The sequence below is a fragment of the Sciurus carolinensis genome, chromosome 5 (assembly GCF_902686445.1).
Source record: "Sciurus carolinensis chromosome 5, mSciCar1.2, whole genome shotgun sequence".
NCBI classification, from domain to species: domain Eukaryota; kingdom Metazoa; phylum Chordata; class Mammalia; order Rodentia; family Sciuridae; genus Sciurus; species Sciurus carolinensis.
In genome coordinates, this window is record NC_062217.1 from 106,730,995 (window position 1) to 106,754,410 (window position 23,416).

General features: G+C 33.6%; 1 protein-coding gene across 1 annotated transcript in view; it reads right to left on the minus strand.

The window, feature by feature from the left end:
• Pcdh15 (protocadherin related 15) overlaps positions 1-23,416 on the minus strand; it is a 942,952-nt gene that overhangs the window by 237,502 nt on the left and 682,034 nt on the right. Inside the window, 1 exon segment of the mRNA XM_047552806.1 lies at positions 3,576-3,704. Coding sequence (XP_047408762.1) covers positions 3,576-3,704 — 129 coding nt within the window.

A 23,416-nucleotide genomic window follows, 5' to 3' on the forward strand; every position in this document is an offset into this window, starting at 1 on the left:
TTTCCTCTTCCTTTGTACTTCTGAAATCATTTTAGTTTTATGAAAACATGTTATTGCCTGAAGAACAGGACAACTACACTGTATCAAATTATGAGTGCTTACATTCATATTTCAATTTTCAAAATAAAATAAATTATAGATACTATTTCTCATCAAATTTAAAAACAAGAAGACAAGGAGAAAGGTTAATGCTGTAAATTTTCTGGAACAATGAATTACCAGGAAAAGTGGCAGAAACAAGAAAAATGAAAACTAACTAGAAATAATAATTTTATTGATGTCTATGTATGTATTTTAATTGTGTATTCCATATGGGTTTTACTTCAATTCCATATAAATTAAGGAAATGGAACAGTGGATTTTCATAAATTATTTCAATATCTGTTTATCTTAGTAGTTGATAGATATATACAACAAAAATAATTTGTTTTTAACCATGTGGCATTGCAGAATAAAAACTACAAGTAATTTTTAATTACCATTATGATTAGTTCAGGTATCATATGCCTGGACTTTTACAATTGCCTTTTATTGCCCCTTTTGAAATTTAGAATCTCCATTATAAGCTATTCAAAAATAATCTTTGTAACAAATAAATCTGATGTTGTCAAACTGGGTCCCCCAACATCTTCTATAATGTGGCGTAGGGAAATGTCTGTGATGTGGCACGTCTTGTGATGCAGTATGCTCTCATTTCTCTTTGCTTTTACATACATAATTACCTTTGCCTTGAGAGTTCTCAACCCCTCCCAATGTCACTCTTACCAGTATTCACCCTGTGTGAGCAAATTTCAGCATTTCTTGCTTTCTCTCGTTTCTACATATGTCTCAAGTAAATAATTTAACACCTTAGGGCTGGACTTGCTGGCGTAGGCCTGTAATTCCAGCAGCTGGGGAGGCTGAGGTAGGAGGATTGCGAGTTCAAAGCCAGCCTCAGCAATTTAGCAAGGCCCTAAGCAATTTAACAAGACCCTGACTCAGGACAAAATATAATAAAAGCACTGGGGATGTTGCTCAGTGGTTAAACTTCCCTGGGTTCAATCCCCAGTACAAAAAAAAAAAAAAAAAAAAAATAGGGAAAGGAATTTGTTGCCTTCTTTCTTTGGTATGGTTGAGATTTTCAGTGCCATATGCTATACTCAGAACATTCTGTATGCTCTAACCAACTTCCATCTGCTAGCATCTACAGTGGAACCTCAGAATCTGCCTCCTTATATCAGTATTTTGTCAGTATTTGCCTACTTACTAGTGATGAAGAAAGGAAAGGCCTAAAAATTGCTACCCACCCTGAGCATCTGCAGCCATGGATTCTTATGATTTAGTGTATGAATTTTTCATTTCCATCAGTATTCAGGATGAATAATTCTGATGCACAAGTTTGTACCTTTTCCTAGAGTTTTCCCTTTGAGATTAAACTTCAGTTCTTCTAGTAATAAATAGTTTAACGGTGATCCCTTTATTGGGTACTGCCTCCTTTCCTTCACTTGCCTATCTTCCTTACCTCTCCTTTAGTGCTACCTGAATTTCTAAAAAGACTATTTTGTCTCTAGTTTTTCTTCTGTAAAAATTTCTTCTGTAAAAATTCACACTAAGACATTTGACATCAGAGGTATGGCAAGGGAAGTGGATCCTTCATATCAAACTGTGGAGCTGAATCCTTCCAGGACCAGGAAACCAAAAGAAACCCTAGGAGATTGTAATATCACAATGACTCAGATTCTCCCCTGCAGTGAATTAGGGTGACATAAAAAGGAAGAGGATGTATGTTTTATGGGAGCTCTACAAGATTTGATAATGATGATGATGATGATAATGACTGCAGAGTTACTAGTTTTTGTATTATGAGGAATATAGGGTCAAACTAGACAATCAAAATCGTAGGACAGGAGAAAGTCTCAAGATCTATATGACAGTGTTTAAAGAAAAATTCCTCTTTTGTCACTGGAGAAAACCCAGATACAAAACCAGGTCTTAATTATAGAAAAGGCTTACTTCAAAGCACCAGCAAGTCTTCTGCTCAAAAGTAGGGCATTAATAGGGAAGGAGCAGGACCCTGAAACCTAGAATTGAGAAAACCAGGTGCCTCACTTTTTCCAGAGGAGAATTCTTTCCTCCAGTAGTGGTATGGTTTGGATAAGTGCCCACCAAAGGTTCATATGGTAAAGGATTAGTCCCAAGTGTGGCACTATTTGGAGGTGGCAAAACTTTAAAGAGGTTCTAGTAGAGGGAACTACACTTAATAGTAACTGTAGAACCTCAGTCTCTTGATCTTTCTCTGTGCCTGGCACAAGATATAGTTTGTTCTACTATGTAATCTCTTTATGATATGCTGTCCTCACAAGAAGCCAAGAGAATGGGGCTACCTAAACTTGGAACCTCCAAAACTGTGACATAATACATCTTTTCCATTTATAAACTTGGTGGCCACAGGTATGTCATAGTAATAATACAAAGATGGCTACCTATAGATCATATGGAGGTCTTTTCTGAGGTACCTGATTTAAAACATGCATTCCCTCCTCAAAATTTTTCTTCTTCTCTGGCCTCCAGATATTTTCAAGCAAGAACCACCTAAGGAAGACTGACTACACCTTAATGAAAAAAATGAGATTATTCATCAAAAGAATTGGATAAATTGGCTAATTAAGTCCAGACAGGAAACAGATATGTTAGTCAGCTTTTCATCACTGTGAACAAAACACCTGACAAGAATAATTTGGAAGGGAAAATTTTGAAATCATGGCTTCAGAGGCTCAGTTCATAGTCAGCTGGTTCCATTCCACTGAGACTGAGGTAAGGCAAAACATCATGAGGGAAGGGCATGGAGGAAGAAAGCTGCTTAGCCTATGCCATCCAGGAAACAGAGGGCAAAGAAAATGAGCCATGAACAATATAAGCCAAGGCCACACCCCCAGTGATTTGCCTCCTGTCACACCCCACCAACTACAGTTACCACCTAGTGGTCCATTCAAATTAAACCATCCAATGGATCAATTCACCCATGAGGTTACAGATCTTGTAATCTAATCATTCCACCTCTGAACATTGCAACATTGGACATCACATTTCCAACACATAAAATTCTCAAGGGACCCTTCATATCTAAACCATATCTCCTGGAGAACAGCCTAGAACTGAATCTTGAGAGTGCTGGCCAAGGAACATGTATGAAATACAGGACATTTAATCAATACTAAAGATAAGCTTAAAAGGTCAAAAAAATTCACATCTAAATTTATGTATTTTGTGTTTTGACTGTTTACTTATGAACCTAATGGTATGCCAAATTACACAGTTTTCTAAAAATATCTTATGTCCAAAAAACAGAAACATATTAAATAAGAATAATCTTATATTAGTCAATGCTTAAATTACACAGCAATCATAAAATGCAGTCTACGCACTTAATAAGTTAAATCTAAATGTATAGGATAAGATTTTTAGAAAATCTTGAAGAGTATCCAGCAAAGTAATTTAACAGATTACATTAGGTACATCTCTTTTCAAAATTAAAGTGTAAGACACTATGCACTTTTTAGAAACACATTTAGGATATATACAATTATTTCACTTACCCTTACTTGACCCACAAAGGCATTGACTTCCTCCTCCACCACAGATAAGTTTCTAGGCAGATATGGATCAAACACTGGAGCATTGTCATTGACATCTGTCACTACCACGTTTACGGTGGCAGTTGAGGTCTTAAAGGAAAAAAAAAATGATTGAAAGTGAGAGGAGCTATTTTTATTTTGCATGGAGTTAAGTGGCCATCCTGGCATTTCTCTATTTGAAAAGTGTGATTCCTATTCCTAGACAAGAAGCAGCAGCCACAGCTTGAAGTTTTGAAACATCTCAAAAACTGATGGAAAAAGCAAATGATGATATTAAAGGGCAAACATCTTGAAAATGTCAAGTATTTCCTGGAGGCTTACTTTTCAGGAAATGATTTTACCTTTATCTTGTTCACATTTTATGTGTGGCAAGCTTTGGTATATACATATGTAGCTCTTTATCCCTGAAATGTACTATTCCTATGGTTTTTATCACATATTTTCCCTGTTTAAAAATAAAATCTAAGACATTTATAAAATAAAATGGTATACAAGGAGATATTTTTCACGCATACTAATACAATCACCAAATATCATCTTAGGTACTGCCATGATTTATATCTAAATCAAGAATTTAAGTACCTATTTCCTAGTCATGGAATTATCCCTCTATTATCACACAGCTTATGGGAATGTAAGCATTAGTATGTGCTACCTAGTTTGAAGGTAAAACTTTGATCTGCTGCAACAAAAAAATATTATGTGGATCAATGACTTGGGCACAATCAAGGTACTTTTTCATGTGTGGCTCAAGCTGGAAACTGCTCTCTAATCAAATCCTGAGTACAGTACATGGCCTCTACGTTCCTCTGCCACAGTGTAGGGCAGATCACAGAAGCCTGAGAACAATCCTAGATTAAAAAGTCAAAAGTCCATTATGCTATGGTATAAAATATTTAATAACATATAAATGAAATATAGGGAGAAAAAGAAGGTGAAACAGTCATGAGAGGTTTGTTCACCTTTTGTTTAAAAAAATACAGACACAATTTCTACCAATCTAACTGATCTAGAGCAAGACTGAAAAACTGAGTATAGAGAAAGCAACTAAGGGTGAATGAATCTGAAGAGGATGTGTAGCACTCATGGGTTGAAAGGTAAAAATCTAGATTTCCTTGCTACCAAGAAGAGAGGTACTGGTAAATATCTGACATTTTCTGTTGAGATCACTGAAGTTCTTCCCTGGGAATAATGGTGCATGGTGATTAGATCAGGCCTCAGTGATACTTACACCTGATATCCAAGCTCTGAACAGACTAAGCTGAACCGCCTTGATTTTAACAGAAGCCATAGAAAGTCCTCCTTTTAGCAACGTAAGTTCATCCTAAATCTCTATATTTATTTTATATAAAATGTTCAGCAGTTATTAAAAAATTACTGGGCATACCAGGGAAGTATTGGGTATTGGTAATAGATTATTTCTTTATTTTGTGTGTCCCTGGGCATATCCATTAAAAATCCATACAGCTATTCTTTATGATTTATACATATTTAAAATTCAATAAAAATTTTATTTAAAGACATATAAAGATGGTCAGAACAGCATTATACATATAAAATCTGGAAACCTCCCAAAATTTTATCAATAATAGATGTGTATATACTAGATTTTGTGCAAATAATGTCATAATACACAGTACTAAGAATGAATAAATTACTGCTTCAAGTAATTATTTGGATAACTTTTATGAACATAAGGTTAAATGAAAGGAGCCAGACAAGAAAGAGTACAAACTATGTAATTCTAATTGTATAAATTTCAAAAACAGGTATAATCTCTACATGGTGAAAGAAGTCAAGATAGGGGTCCTTTTGGGAAGAAGGTAGAATAAGCACTACTATAATCAAAAGCTGGGCTTCTGGAGTGCTGATTAATCTCTGTTGTTTAGAATAAGTAGTAGATATATAGGTGTGCTCAGTATGTGAATTCATAAAGCTGTGCAATTAAGATTTGTGTGCTCTTCTATGTATATGCTATATTTTTCATGAAACCATTTAAGACGTGCACACTTACAAACATGCATGTGTGCACAAGTATTATGAATATATGTGTAAAGAAATTCAAATGTTTAGGACTAGATGGATTACAGATATTTCATTGTCCCCCTCTAACATTTAGATATTTTCACAAGAAACCTACATGACTTTCATAACAAAAAATATTTTAGAAAATGTTATTTCTTTAAAAGTTGTGTTAGAGTTGAAACCAGGAAAAGAAATATGTGTTTTACAGTTGAAGTAGTTTCCAGTTTGCCCAAGGGTGAACAAGACATTAAAACTGACAGCCTGGAGCCAAAATCTGAGAGTCACCACAGCAGAGTTTGTTGGCTTTTCTTCAAACTATCTGATCATCTTTTAGGACAGACTATCTGTACTTCCCTATCAATCCAATCTACTGTTTTCTCGTCCTATTTTTTAGAGCCTCATTCTTTTTTTTTTTTTTTTAATTTATTTTTATTGTAAACAAATGGGATACATGTTGTTTCTCTGTTTGTACATGGAGTAAAGGCATACCATTTGTGTAATCATAATTTACATAGGGTAATGTTGTTTGAATCAGAGCCTTATTCTTGATACTAAACAGGTGTATGTTTTCAGACTGTTTTGGGTCCTCCATCAAAGACTGTGGCCTGTAACTGGGTAACGAAGAAGAGGATTAGACCACTAAGGAAACTGATCACTAAGGAAAGTTAAATAACAAGATCATTAAATTGTGGGCCAAAAGGGTCTGATATTTATGGACCATTTTGGCAAGTATCTCTAGGTCTTAGTGAACTTTACCAAAAATGTAAAAAAAACAAATCTATGTTTGGCAGAAATGCAAAGTCATAAACATATACACTAACTTCCAGTTTATATATTTCTTGAAAAGTCTGAAGACAACTTTATTAGATTTACTTGAGTAATCAATTTAAAAATAAATACATATTTCTTGGCTATACATTAGATCTATTGACTCTATTCTTTTGAAGCTATTAAAATAATTATAGATTGATTAACGTAAAATATGATACAAGTTTTTTAGATAGATTCAGAATGATGGTAGCAATGTATTTCAATATGGTTCCATGTGGTATAGCATATTCATGCCCTTTATGAAGGATAGATTTTTTTATTTTTAAATTAAACTACTAGTAAATTAACGTAGACCATTTAAATTAAAGATATAAGGATAATATGTCAGTTCACTAATTTCCACAATTAATTTTTAAAATCAATTTATATTATACCGATTAAATTAAAAATATATCACATTAATAAAACTAATTAATAAAGCAAAAGCTATTCATTTACTATCATGGGAATGTGTTTTTTGACCATTTTCTCAAATATTGTCAACTTACAATTCCACTAACTGGAAATATTTGTAATTTAGTATTAAATACTAAAATGGATCACTTTTGTGTTTTAAATCATAGATGAATTTTCACAATATACATTCTGTGCTCAATCAAGTCTTTTAGACATTTCTGTTGTAACAGAAAATTTGAATATACATTTATTTTCATAAACTAGTATGGTTCTGAAATAAAGACACAGATTAGCATTATTGGTTTAGTATAGCATAGATATATGTTGCATAGTCATGATCAAAGTAAACAATGTATATTCAACTACATAAAGCATTTTTTTCAAATCAAAAGAACATATTTTTATTAAAAATACTTTATAATTGATCTTTCTTCCATATTATGTACTTAGCTGAGCCTATAAGTTAATTTTTTAAATTAGAAACTAGAAGTATAAGATACTTATGATGTTTAAAATGTATTCGTTCTATGATTCCTAGGAAAAATTATGATGACGATTTTGTATTCATGTGGATTTAAGTGCAAATACAATGAAAACAAATACTTATAGTTCAAAATAAGAAAATGTATACTCTATGTAATTGAGAAATATAAATAAATGTTTTTTTTATTTTTCTTTTTTGTTAGTATGGAAGCTTATCCAGAGACATTTATACAAATACCTTTTGAATTTTTGTATAAATTAGTAATATTCAAAATGCAAAAGGTCACAGCAATTGGGATATAAATTGTGTATTAAAATATTAATTGAGGAGAGAAGCATTTAGATTTCACAAAATATAGTCATTCATTTTATGAATAAATATTAAAGCTGTTTAGAGAGTTCTGTAAGATAATTACTGCTTATATATATTTACACACAGAGAGAACACATACAAATGCATAAATGTATGTGCATATCTGAATACCAAAAGCCAAAAACAAAGTTGCCAATGTAAAATTACTAATATAAAAGTTTTTATTTAATTTAGTCAATTTCACTATTTGCATTATCAAATGTTGATAAAATGGCTTTATTTTGAGTAATGTAATTTACATAATATTTTAAGACCAATGAAACAATGATAGTGCCATTTATTTACATGAATTTATTATATGCATCAAAGGAAAATTTCTCCATCTCAATCAATTCATTTAGAAATCTCCAGTGGTTAGCCTTTCCTATATGAAATAGAAATCTGTTACCAAGGACCAGGTGAATTCACTGAAAAGATTGCACAGGAGAAAAGCTGAACTGTGGGAAGTTTAGAGTGCTAGGATGGGGCTAACTCTGTTCTAGGCAAATTATCTTTCTTCTATCCTGTCTGTAAATCAGAGTTTGCACCTCAGTTTTAGGATCTCTTCCATTCCTAACCTCTTACAATTATAAAATTAAGAAAAAAAAACTTAGGTTGCTCAAAATTTAGCAAATATACAAAAAAGTGGGACGTTTAACCCATACAGATAATTAAAGATGTGAAGATATCATTAGTAATTGATTATTTTGGCAAAACATTCCTTTCAAAGCAATAGAGCACATTCTTTTTTCATAAAATTATATACAGATTTTGTTTCTTCATCATACAAATGATGTCATCTTAACAAAAGTTATGCCCTAGGTAATTTTTCCAACTGTGTAAATAAATATAAAAGAAATCAGCTTCTATCAAGGTCATCATAAATGTATATATATATATATATATATATATATAACTATATTTTTATTATTATCCTTTTATCTGTAAATAAAGCTGTACAGAAGCTCTCAATTACAGTGTTTTCTTCATCTATTAATCAGAAATTTTAAGATAATCAGTTTTAGCAGCTTTATTTGTCTCTGAAAATTATTTATAAATCAGTGCATATTAGATACATTTTCCTGCTATTTAAGTTGAATTCATGACTGAAAAATTCATTTAACAATTATAGAATACATTTTCTTTATCCATTCATCAGTTGATGGACACCTAGGTTGTTGGTTATTGTGAATAATGCTACAATGAATGAACACAAGAGGGAAGATGTCTCTGTCAGACTAATTTCAGACCTTTTAGATATATACCCAGAAATGGAATTGCTAGATCATAAAGTAATTCTAATTTTAGGTTTATGAGGAACTGCCATATTTCCATTTATTTGTACTAATATACATTCCCCACCAACAATGCACTATGCTTTCTTTTTCTCATCAACACTTATTATTACTAATCTTTTTGATAACAATCATTCTAGTAAGTGTAAGGTAGTATCGTATAGCACTTTTGATTTGTATTTACTTGATGATACATAATGCTGAACATGAACATTGTCTTTTGCATAAGGATGTGCTTGCAGGAGCTAGAGGAGGTTGTGAATGAGGAAGGGGCAGATGCTGGTTAAATAGTATAATGTTTTAGCTAGACAGAAGGAAATAAGGTTCAGTGATCTATTGCACAGAATGGTGTTAATTTGGCATGGTATGAAAGATTAAAAGGAGCAAAGCTTGAAAACAACACATTTTCTTTTCCAGTATTTAAACTCTCAGGAAATGACATGCAAAAAAACCAACTTAGTTTTGTAAGTTATCGTATCTCATTCCTGCAATTGATTAGTCATCAAGTCCTGTGAATTCTAACTTGCACATAGGCACAATGTTATGCTGTTCTGTAGCAGTGAAAGCATAATAAAATTTTCATTTCCTTGAGTAAATAGCTAGAAATGGGATCACTAATTTTATGATTAGTGAATGTTCAACTCTATAAGAAAATAAGAACTTTGGTTTTTTTTTTAATAACTTAGTGAATCATTTTTAAAACTCCTTTTAACTTAATGGACACTTAAGGATAGAGTGTAATATTACAAATATAAAAACAATTTTGGAGTTAAGGCCAGAAAGGAAAAGAGAAGGGGCTCTTATATGTCAGCAAATAAAAATATTTTTCATTTTCTATTTTAACCATTTGGTTTTTATATCTCTGTGTTAAATTTTGTTAAACATCTCATGGGCAGAAAATGCTTTCTCCACATTTGTGAGCTACTGAAGCATAGCCATTTATTTCATCCATTCAGTTTATTTTAGATGACTTAAATTCAATTGTTTTAAATGTATGTATTCTCAAAAATTATCTGAGCAAAGACACATGATTTCTGTGGGAACCAAACAGAAAGTATTTCCATTTGTTTATTAAGAGAGTAGAAAACAGTGTTAGATGGCAACACTTTGCCTATGAGGAACTTATAGTTCATCCGTGCCTTAAAAAATAATATGTAGTTTCCCATTTCAAAGATGCAACTGCCTACTTGATGGTACCCCACAAATTCAAACAGATAAACATATGAATTATAGATGTCTCCCCAACTATTGTTATAGATTTGTTTTTCTTAAATTCTGTTCTCTAGTACATCATATATTTTAATGGTCAATACTTAGGCTTATAATAGTCATATCATTTTGCTATATCAAAATTTTTATTAATAATATATGATGTCGATCCACAAATTCTGGAGACATATGACCCATCTAAATTTAATCTAGAGGTCATATGCAATTTGAACAGAACAATTTCAAGTAATGAAATAGAAAATACAATCAAAAGCCTACCAATTAAGAAAAGCCCAGGACCAGACAGATTCTCAGTTGAGGTCTATAAGGCCTTCGAAGAAGAATTAACACCAATATTCCTCAAATTATTCCATGAAATAGAAAAGGAGGGAACCCTTCCAAAGTCATTTTCTGAGACCAATATCACCCTGATACCAAAACCAGACAAAGACACATCAAGGAAAGCAAATTTCAGACCAATATCCCTGGTGAACATAGATGCAATAATTCTCAATAAAATTTTGGAAAATTACATACAAAAACATATTAAAAAGATAGTGCACCATGATAAAATGGGGTTCATCCCAGGGATGCAGGGTTGGTTCAACATATGGAAATCAATAAATGTAATTCATTATGTCAATACTTAAAAGCAAGAATCATATGATCTCTCAATAGATGCCAAAAAAAATTTGACAAAATATAGCACCTTTTCATGTTCAAAACACTAGAAAAACTATGGATAGAAGGAACAGACTTCAACATGATAAAAGCTATGTATGCAAACCTGAAGGCTGACATCATTCTAAATGGAGAAAAATTGAAAGCATTCCCTGTAAAAACTGGAACAATACAAGGATGCTCTCTCTCACCACTTTTATTCAACATTGTCCTTGAAACTCTAGTCAGAGCAATTAGAAGAAAGAAATTAAATGCATGCAAATAGGTAAAGAAGAACTCAAACTATCATTATTTGCCAAAGATATGATTCTGTATTTAGAAGATCCAAAAAATTCCATCAAAAAATTTCTAGAACTAATAAATGAATTCATCAAAGTAAAAGGATATAAAATCAATACCCATAAATCAGTTCCTATATATCAGTAATGAATACACTGAACGAGAAATTAAGAAGACTACCCCATTCACAGTAGACTCAAAAAATAAATAAAATAAAATACTTGGGAATCAATCTAACAAAAGAGGTGAAAGACCTCTACAATGAAAACTACAGAAATGAAATTGAAGAAGATCTTAGAAGATGGAAAGACCTTCCATACTTCTGGATAGGCAGAATTAATATTGTCATAATGGCCATACTACTGAGAGTTACACAGATTTAATGCCATTTCTATTAAAATTCCAATGATGTTTTTCATAGAAGTACAAAAGCAATCATGAAACTCATTTGGAAAAATAAGAGACCCAGAATAGCCAAAGCAATCCTTGGCAAGAAAAGTGAATCAGGAGGCATCACAATACCAGACCTCAAACTATACTACAGAGCTACAGTAATAAAAATAGCATGGTATTGGCTTGAAAACAGACATGTAAAACAATGGTACAGCATAGAAGACACAGAGACAAACCCACATAAATACAGTTATCTCATACTAGACAAAGGTGCCGAGAACATTCACAGGAGAAAAGATAGCCTGTTCAATAAATGGTGCTGGGAAAAATGGAAAGCAACATGTAAAAAAGTTAAATTAAACCTTTATTTCTTACCCTGCAAAAACCTCAACTCGAAGTGGATCAAAAACTTAGGCATTAGGACAGAGGCCCTGGGACTACTTGAAGAAAAAGTAGGCCCAAATCTTTACCATGTTGGCCTAGGATTTGACTTCTTAACAAGACTCTTAAAGCACAAGAGGTTAAATCAAGAATCAATAAATGGGTTGATTCAAACTTAAAAGCTTCTTCTCAGCAAAAGAAACAATAACTTAAAAAGAGAGCCTAAAGATTGGGAGAAAATCTTTGCCACATGCACTTCAGATAAAGCATTAATCTCTAGGATATATAAGGAACTTAAAAAACTTAATACCATAAAAAATAACCTAATCAATAAATTGGTAGGGAAGTAAGCAGACATTCACAGAAGATATACAATCAATAAATATATGAAAAATGTTCAACATCTCTAGTAATTAGAGAAATGCAAATCAAAACTACTGTAAGATTTCATCTCACTCCAATCAGAATGGCAATCAAGTATAAAAGCAAAAATAAAAGTTGGCAATGATGTGGGGAAAAGGTACACTCATACAGTGTTGGTAGGACTGCAAATTGGTGTGACCATTATGGAAAGCAATATGGAGATTCCTCAGAAAACTTGGAATGGAACCACCATTTGATCTAGCTCTACCACTCCTCAGTATACTCAAAGGATTTAAAATCAGCATACTACAGTGACACAGCCACATCAATATTTATCGCAGCTCAAGTCACAATAGCTAAACCATGGAACCAACCAAGGTGCCCTTCAACAGATGAATGCATAAACAAAATGTGATATATATATATATAAATATATAAACGATGGAATATTACTCAGCTTTGAAGAATGAAATTCTGGCATTTGCTGGCAAATGGATGGAGTTGGAGAATATTACTCTAAGCGAAATAAGCCAAATCCACAAACAAAGGCTGAATGTTTTCTCTGATATGTGAACACTAATTCACATTATTGTGGTAGGGGGTTCAGGATGAATAGTGACTTTACATTAGGTAAAGGGGGGTAAAGGGAGGGGAAGGGGTAGGAGGAAGGATAATAGAGTGAAACAGACATTATTACCTTATGTCCATATATGACTGCATGACTAATGTGATCCTACAATATGCACAATCAGAAAAATGATAAAATATACTCCATTTATGTATGATTTATCAAAATGTATAAATTGCACTCTACTATCAAGTATAACTAATTAGAACAAATAAAATATTTTAAAAAATGAAAAAAATAATATATGATGTCTGATGTCTTTTGTCCTTTGTAAAAATTTTGGACTTGATGTTTATTTTGCCTGTATTAGTATAACCAATCCTGCCTTCGTTTGGTTTCTATTTCCGTGTATTATCCATTTTCTTCTTTCCAATATCAAGACATTAGTGTCTTTGAATCTAAAATGAATTTCCATTAGAAAGCTTGTAATTAGGTTAGATACTTTTTATTCATTTTTCCAGTTTGTCTTTTAATTAAAGATTTTTATCCACTTACATTTTAAGTAATAACTGATAAGGTGAACTTACTTCTATAATTTTCTTATTTTTTGCCTTATATAGGCTTTTGGTTTATCCTTTCCTCCCACAGTGTCTTCTTTTGCGTTTTTGTTTAATATTTTATAGTGAAAGGTTTAAATTATTATTATTATTATTTTTGCCTATAAAGTACAGTTATTTTATTTGTGACTGCCGGGATATTTAACATTGTAAAGTTGAAATATGCAAATTTGAATTTACATCTTCTTTTATAACATGTAAAAATTCATCTCTTTTAACAGCTCTACACTTACCCATCAATCACGGACATCACAAAAAATTTCATAGTTCCACACCATCTCCATAAACTTAAACTAATAATTTTTAACTCATTAGTCTCTTAAACTATGCAGTAAGTAAAATATGGGCTAAAACTAGTTATGATAATTCCAGATTTCGGATTAATATTTTTAACTGTTTTTTAAATTTTTAAAATATTTAAATTGTTTAGGAAGAAAAAAGTAGGAGTTTATGCTATCATTATAACATTATAGTTGTTATAATTTCCCAAGTATTTAACTTTATTGACCTGTTTTATTTAGGTATATGTTCTCAAGTTACTGTGTAGTGTTCTTTGTTTCCAGTCTGAGATACTTCTTTTAGCATTTCTCAAAGGGAGAGTCTATTGGTAACAAACTTTTTCATATTTTATATTGGAATATCTTAATTTGTCTCTCACTTCTTTAGGACAATTTTACCAGATACAAAATTTAACCCCCACCCCACTCTGCCAAGTTCTTGAGTCCTTGCCTTCTGGCTTCCAATGTCTCTGATGAGAAACATATATTTATACTTTAATTGAGGATCCCTTGCATATGATTAATTACCACTGTCTTGGTGCTTTCAAAATCTTCTTTTTGTTCGTGGCTTTTCATATGTAGTTTGATTATAATGTATCTTTGTTTGGTGTCTTTGAGTTCATCCTCAGAGTTCATTGAGTTTCTTAGGTGATATATTCATGGTTTTCATCAAAATTAAGAAATTTCCAGTAATTATTACTTTCAAATATTCTCTATCCTTTCCTATTTTTCTTTCACTCCTGGAATTTCCACAATACATATGCATATCAGCTTGATGGTGTTCTACAAATTCCTTACATTCTGTTCACTTTTCTTTAATCTTTTTTTTTCTTTCTATTTTTCAGACTTAAATAATTTCTATTGCCTGCCTTCGTATTTGCTGATTCATTCTTTAACCTGCTCAAATTTGCCTGTGAATTTCCACAGCGAATTTTTTCATTTCAATTATAATAATTTTAGGTTTCAAAATTTCTTCTGAAAATTCTTTTTGAAATTTGTTTTGAAATTTTTTGTTATCTTTTTAGATTTTCTATTTATAATTCCATTTTATTCAATTTTTTTTTTTTTAATTTTCTCTAGATCCTCCTTTCTTTTTGTATCTCTTGGAGAACTATCTTAAAGAACTTGTGTAGTAGATCCAGCAGGTCTTTTTCAGAAACAATTTTGGTTGGGTTTTTTGTTTGTTTTTTTTTCCTTTGAATGGATCGTACTTTCCTATATTTGTATGCTTCACAATTTTCTTGTTGAAAGTTGGATATTTGAATCTAATTATGTGATAACCCTAAAATCAGATTCTTCTCCTTCCGCAGGGTTTCTTGGAGTCTTTTTTTGTTTTTTGTTTGTTAATTTTTATTGTTGTAGACTGTATCTTCACTGAGGTTCAGTCTGTAAAGTAATATGAACTTCAGTTCTTCTAAGAATTTCTCTATTTATCCAGGTATTTATTTATTTACTTATGGCAGTTCACTGCTTCCCAGAATGGCTCCAAACTTGCAATCCTCCTACTTCAGTCTCCCAAGTAACTGCGATTAACTATCACTGTTATTTCTGAGCCTATCCCTTCTGGAACCTGGGTATGCATGGTGACTTTCTAATTTCTCCCATATGCATGGTTGCTTTTTCTAGTCTTCAATAGTTGGCTCCCAAAAGGGAAAAAAGAAAAATAAGAGGAGAGAGACCTTTTAAATTCCCTGGAAGTCATTTCAGATAGAGGAGGAGGGTGTTGTGATCATAGAGAAAGGTATAACCATAACAATATAACCTTCCTGCTGCACCTCTGTGATCAGAGAACACATCTCCAGTATTTGTAGGACAGAGTCTTTCTTATTCACCCTGGCTTTTGCAAGCAGTGTGAGGACTGTTTCAGGAGCGCATGTATAGCTATCTGCCATGGGGTGATGATAGTGAATGGGTGGCTACTAATATGCTAAAAGCTAGAAATGACTGGAAATAAGTGCAGTTTACCTGGAATATGCAAGCCATCACTAAGTTCCAAACAGTTATGTTTAATAAATTCTCCCAGCGCGGTTATTGTCTATGTGGCGGGCGAGACCTGGGGCCCAGGGTTACATGCATCCAAAGATGGCGACTGGCAGAGAGCCAAAGGGCTTGCTGAATGCACCTTGAGAACAACAGGAAGTGTTTACCATTGGCTGTATGATAATTAGTTCAGCCGCCTAGCGCATGGACAGATATATCTTTCATGTGTGCTTGAGCTCGTGATCGCTTGACCTTTAATAGGATTGGATGGAAATATCTGATTACAATTGCTTATGCATGAGACTGCTTATATATCGAGGGTGTTGTCCGAATAAAGCAGAAAACTGCTTCATGAACTTCTGAATAGTGCGTGTCATTTGTCCTGCTGGTTGGCAGCAGGCGGCAAGCGGCAAGTGGTGTCCCGAACCGGGAATGGTGAGCGCTCAAGGAAGTGAAAGACAGTTTCACTAGCATAATTAATGAGAAGGTTTCCCTATTTGAGGAAATGGTGGCCTTAAGGTTTTAACGGAAGATTCCCCTAGAGAGGGAATGTAATGAAAGGCTGTCCCAAGAGACAGCAAAGGACGTCCTGTAAGTAAATGAATATGTGTAAGGTGTTATTTGTGTTACCTTTTCTTGTTTCATTTCTGTTTGTTGTTGTTGTGGCCATATGGACATTAGTTCATTTCTGTCTGACTTCCAAAAAACCAAAATTTCAAGAACGGTTAAGAGAAGGGGAAAAGATATTAGAAACTGTAAAAGAAGAAAAATCAAGTCAAGCTTCTAAAAGAGAGAATAGATGTTCAGACCTCTGTGCCTCCGCCAGAGTAGTATTAACTCCACAGATGGGAGTACAACCAATACCAACTTCGGTTGTCGGCCCATTACCTAAAGGAACAGTGGGACTAATTCTGGGGAGGAGTTCTTCTGCTTTAAAAGGATTAAATATTGTCCCTGGAGTTATAGACCCTGATTTTACAGGAGAAATAAAAATCCTTGCTTCTTCACCCAGAGGTGTAGCCATAATAGCTCAGGGTGATCACATAGCACAATTGTTGGTCTTACCCAGCTGCCATGATCAAAATCCATCAAAGAATATTATTAGGGGAAATAAAGGATTAGGTTCTACTGGCCAAAATATGGTCATGTTAACATTGGATTTAAAAGATAGACCTATGACAAAGTTAGTGATAGAAGGCAAAAGTTTTGAGGGCTTATTAGATACTGGGGTTGACAAAAGTATTATCAAAATTACAGAATGGCCCAAAGCCTGGCCACTTCAACAGGCAGATCAGACTTTAAGGGGACTGGGTATGGCTTCCAATCCTAACAAAAGCGCAGCCATATTAAAATGGAAGGTGGCTAACCAGGAGTTATGTTCTGATACTGCCCGACCTAATGCAGTTGCGGGCAATCCTCAATGGAATCTAAACATGCTGACAGGCCAAGGACCATATGAAGGGCAAGGTAATCAGATTAATTTTCACCCCTGTGTGTATCAACAAATAAACCCTCAACTTTTAATCTATCATTATATGGATGATATTTTGCTAGCTCATAAGGAAAAACCTGTCTTAGAGCAATGTTATAATTCCTTACTAAAGTCACTGGAAAGATGGGGCTTACATATTGCCATTAATAAAGTATAAATGACAGACACCAAAAACTTCCTGGGATCTATCATAAATGCAACTATGGTTAAACCCATAAAAATTACCATTCGGGTGGAAAAACTTAGAACTTTAAATGATTTTCAAAAACTTTTGGATGATATTAATTGGATTAGATCTTACCTTCATTAACCCACCTCAAGTTTGAGCCCCCTGTTTGATATTCTTAAAGGTGATTCTGACCCCCTTTCTAAGCGGGTGCTTACCCCTCAGGCTCGAACAGCTCTCAAGCTTGTTGAAACAGCTATGGAAAAGGTTCATCTTGATCGGATTGACCTAGCTAAGCCTTTATCATTCATTGTCTTGGCCACAAATAATTTACCCACAGGAGTGTTTTGGTGAAAGGGTCCTATTCTATGGGTTCACATGCATTATGTCCCTAACAAGGTCTTATCCTTGTTTACTGAATCTGTGGCAGAATTAATCCTTAAGGCGTTAAAAGTATCCCTTTCCACCTTTGGATCACATCCCTCAACAATCACTACTCCATATACTACTGGTCAGATATGATATCTTATTAATAATTCAAATTCATGGACTATAGTCTTTACTAGTACTTCTGCTGTGTTTGGCAATCATTTTCCATCTGATCCTCTTCTCCAATTTTGGAGTCAACATCCTATAATTTTTCCTAAAGTCACCTGAAAAGATCCTATTGTAGGAGCTACCCTTATATTTACTGATGGATCAAAAAAATGGTACAGGTGCTATTACTATAGATAATGGTACAGAAACATTGCTGTTTAATACTCTATCTGCACAACAAACAGAACTATTAGTAGCTATAGAAGTATTCAAAACTCACCATGAGCCTTTTAACCTATTCTCTGATAGCAAATACATTGTTAATGCTATTCAAAATTTAGAATTAACTGGTCTGATTCCCCTCACCTCTACTATTACTAAATATTTACAATGCTTACAAAAACTTATCTGGGACAGAAAAGATCCTTTTTTTATTGGGCATGTTCAGGCTCATACTGGCCTTCCAGGTCCTCTAAGGTTACACAATGATTTAACGGACACGGCCACCAGAGACCCACACATCTTTAATAGGCTTGAAAATGCAAAAACTTTTCATTCCAAATTTCACGTCAATGCTTCCACTCTACATACACGCTATAAAATTACTAAGGCAACAGCTCGGGACATAGTCAAGTCTTGTGCTAAATGTGCTACACTTATTCCTAACCCCTCGTTAGGAGTAAATCCAAAAGGGCTTCAGCCCAATCATATTTGGCAAATGGATATAACTCATTATTCAGAATTTTGAAAACTACAATTCATTCATGTGTCTATTGATACCTTTTCAGGATTTATTATGGCCTCTGTTCATACTGGAGAAAAAAACCAAAGATGTAATAACACACTGTTTACACTCTTTCTCCATCCTGGGGGTTCCCAAACAAATTAAAACAGATAATGGTCCTGGATATATGTCCCAGGCCTTTAAACAATTTTGTTCCACCTTTGGTATTCAACATGTCACAGGAATTCCCTATAATCCTACTGGACAAAGCATTGTTGAGCGTGCCCATTTAATGCTTAAAAACATGCTTTATAAACAAAAAGGGGGAATAGGGGCATCATACAGATCCCCAAAAGACAAATTATCTGTTGCCTTGTTCATCTTAAATTTTTTAAATCTCCATTCTGAGGGCCGATAGGCTGCTGACCGTCATTCAGAGCCTAATAAAAAACATCTACCTCAAGTGCTCTGGGAGGACATTCTATGGAGACAATGGAAAGGCCCGGATCCGGTATTAATCTGGACCCGAGGATCTGTTTGTTTTCCCACAGGACGCACAATTGCCAATTTGGGTGCCAGAGAGATTGGTCAAGGCCTCAACAGAGACCCAAAAACAGGAAGAAGATGAGGAGGCTTCTCCTGCTGATGGTGTTGGTGATTTCTCACCAAGTTAATGGAGGAGACTCGCATGAACTAAGGGGGATAGTAAAGATGTGGCCCTATCCTGTACCCCTTACCAATTCTTCTATTCTATATCCTCTTATTTTTACAACAATTGGCCACATTTCTCCAATGTGCTGTTCAATGGGGAAAAGAATGGTTTGGGTTTTCGTCTGTGGGAGGTTTATTGTGTTGTATCTGTTCGGTGCATATAGTGTTTATACAAAATGCGTAGACATTGGCGCAGAGAAACAGCCATTATTCCCCAAGCTCTCATCGCAATTGATGCTGGCTCATCCCCCCAAGTCTGGTTAAATATGCTGGACCGGTAGTCTAAGATGGGTAAGATTCATGGGGAGCTCATACCAACCTAAGACAGGAAATGAGGGCTAGAGCCTCATTGTTCAATGATGGGTAAGGATGTTGCTCTGCCGTGGACAACCTAAGACAGGCAAGGTCTCTTTTATAAACAGACAGGGGGAAATGTGGCGGGCAAGACCCGGGACCCAGGGTTACGCCACATGCATCCAAAGATGGTGACTGGCAGAGAGCCAAAGGGCGTGCTGAATATGCCTTGAGAAAAACAGGAAGTGTTTACCATTGGCTGTATGATAATTAGTTCAGCTGCCTAGCGCATGGACAGATATATCTTACATGTGTGCTTGAGCTCCTGATCGCTTGACCTTTAATAGGATTGGATGGTCGCATCTGATTACAATTGCTTATGCTTGAGATTGCTTATATATTGAGGGTGTCATCAGAATAAAGCAAGAAGCTGCTTCTTGAACTTCTGAAGAGTGCGTGTCGTTTGTCCCACTGGTCGGCGGCAAGCGGCAGTCTAGATGATGAGAAAGATTCTTTCTGCTTTCTGTTATTGTCCCAGAATCCTTTCTTCAATTTCTTTTCTTTTTTTTTTTTTTTTTTTTTTTTTTTTGAACCAGGGTCACTGAACTACTAAGCAACATCCCCAGCACTGGTTTTTTTTTTTTTTTTTGGGGGGGGTGCTGGGGATCGAACCCAGGGCCTTGTGCTTGCAAGGCAAGCACTCTACCGACTGAGCTATCTCCCCAGCCCCCCAGCACTGTTTTTTGATACTGTATTTTGAGACAGGGTCTTGGGGAATTACTTAGAGTCTTGCTAAATTGCTGAGGTTGGTTTTGAACTTGGGATTCTCCTGCCTAAGCCTCCTGAGCCACTGTGATTACAGGCATGCATCAGAGTGTCAGCTCTTCAAATTCTTTATATTTGAAAAAAAATGCTGCTTTGATTATGATAATGTAGCCTGGACTTCTTATTCATGGACACAATCCTGAAGACTAATCCTAATACTGGTTGTTAATCAAAGTATATACATAAACACATAGCAACATTTGTAAGATTTTCCATAAAATGTTTTTTTAGATAAGATTAGTTGGATTTGGTTTATTTTAGAATTAAAGAATATTACATTATGCTTTTAAAAAGATATATATTTATTTAAAGAAAAAAGATACATTTATGTGAGAACTTTCTTACAAGTTATTACTATAAGTAGATTAGGTAAAATGTAAAGGTTTAAAAAACTAACATGTAAAATGTTCAAAAAAGTTTGTTTCAGCAAAAATGTGAAAATATTTTAAGAAGGAATAGTAGTAGTTCCCTTAAAGAATTCAACAACTTCACAAATTTGTAGTAATTTCAAATAAATATAATTATTAAAATGTAAAATATGTATGATTTTATCTGTAATTATTTGTGATAGCTAAAGATATTTAAATACTTATAATATTGAATTATAGATTATATTTAATAGTTTTTTTCAACTCTTCTTAACAAAGTAGATTTATTAAAGGGAAAATGTAAGAGCATTAAATCAAATTTTGAAAAAAACAATTTCATAAGGACCTAAAATACAGTGTGAACTTTCTTCTCAACTCCATTCTAAGGTGATAGGAGGAGAGGTGACTCTTCATGAAAAAAATTTAAAAAAAAAAATGTCAAATTTACCCTGGCAACCTGTTTCACACAAATTGTTGGTATCATTTTATTTAAAATCCAATCATTTGTGGTTTGTGCTTATGAAAATTCTACCTTAAAACCCATGATTATGAAGGTTAAATGGTTTATTTTGCTCTAACTCTATGAAGCATACAGTTTAAATGCTTATTTAAAATGCTATTATGTGAGAATATTATTTTTGTAATTACTTCTTTAGAAACCTACTAAATATATTCATAATATGTCCCTAAAATTTTATATAAATGATTAAATTACCTGAGGAAATTTTTCTTTGTTTGAAATCTATATGTTCCTTCTCTACAATATTCTCAATACAATTTTTTTAAATAAACTAATTCTTTTTCAAAAAGTAATATTTTGAAGCTAAAATTCTTAGCTTTATGATCAAAATTATTATCAATATTGAGACATTGTAATGGTCATAAGATTGAGAAATTAGAAACCTAGAGATGCTATAGAAGACCTGGCCAAGAAGAACTGAAATGTACAAATTTCTGAAAATGCCCTAAAGGGAATTAAATCATTAATTATAACCCAGGACTCCTTGTCTAAGAAATTTTATTACTAAGATAAGACTTAAAGTGTCCTACCTAACATTAATGCCACTAATTTCTCAATTACTACATATGACATATCTCAAAACTGTTATCCTTCACATTTTCCATGTAACATTGACCTGAATGTTCTCTCTTTACTTCACTTCCTCTAATTATCCCCCTTATTTAGTACTAAATAATTCCTTCTCCTTTTCCTTAGAATTATTTCTCAGAGATCAGCCAAGTTTTCCATTACACCATCATTACAAAACAAGTTCTTCACTATTTCCTTCCATAGACTCTCACTTACTTTTTCACCTGCATGTAACAGATACACTATAAAAAATCAGGACACTGCATGTATGAAAATCAATCTTCGGTTTTAATTTTTTTCAATCTTTTATTATTATCTATAGCAGTTCAATTGTTCCCACTATTTCCTAAAAGTGGTCTGTATATTTTATTTTCTTCAAAATATTTTATCTAATCCCTGAAAATGTCAAATAGCTTGTTATTAGGGATTGTAATTACCAACTCAATGAATTATTCCTATTTTTTCTCACTTTTAATTAAGATTCTAAAACTATCCAAGTATCAAATTTATACGTTTTATCATGGTAAAATTTCTCACAAATTCTCAAATAAATGTGAGGAGTGCATTCTATTATGCCCCAGCCAAGGAGTTATATAGATCCAAGAAGTTATATCAAGTAAACTAGAGATATGCTATTTGAGTTGGGTGAGTTTTGCCTATTCAATTATATTGGTTCTGAATTATTTCCAGATATCAGTGCTGACGTGGCTTATAATCACCTGACTAAAGAAAAGGAAACCGAAACTAGCTTATGGCATAGATATGGTGGTTGAAGAGCAATTGACAATGATGGGAATATTATAATGCTTAGGAATCAGTATGTAATGGTTGGAAACAGGGCTGTTCAAAGAACACAGACAAGTGATTTTAAAACATTTCAGAGGGTTGGGGATGGAGCCCAGTGGTAGAGCACTTGTCCAGCATGTGTGAGTTCCTAGATATAATCATTGGCATAAACCAAAACAGAACAAAATAACATTCGAGAAAAACTAATAGTTTACTTATTCTTTCAACTGACTTTTAGATCCAGAGGAAAGAATTTATGGGTCCCTTTAAACCACTGTGATCATCATGAATTACTTAGGATTTGACTGATACTAACAAATGCCTACGGAATCAATCAAATCAATTTCCTCAGTACCATTTCCAAACTCTCTCTGCAAAATTGATAACAAGGGACAGAGGTTTCAACATAGAAAAACTGTGAGAACACATCTCATAGTGTTGCTCCAGTGAGACACAATGAAATATTTGTTAGGAGAAAGGAGATTTCATTTTCATGTAAGCTGGGCAAGAATGATAATCACAAGTATCTGTTCTGGCAGGTCAAAGGTTGCAATGTCAGAACAGATTCAGAGTGTACACGCATCTTTTTGAAATGGCCCTTTGGAGAAAAGAGCACTTCTGCTAATTATAAGTTGCTCCAGGTGAAAAAAGGATTAATTCATGAAGGTTACACACATT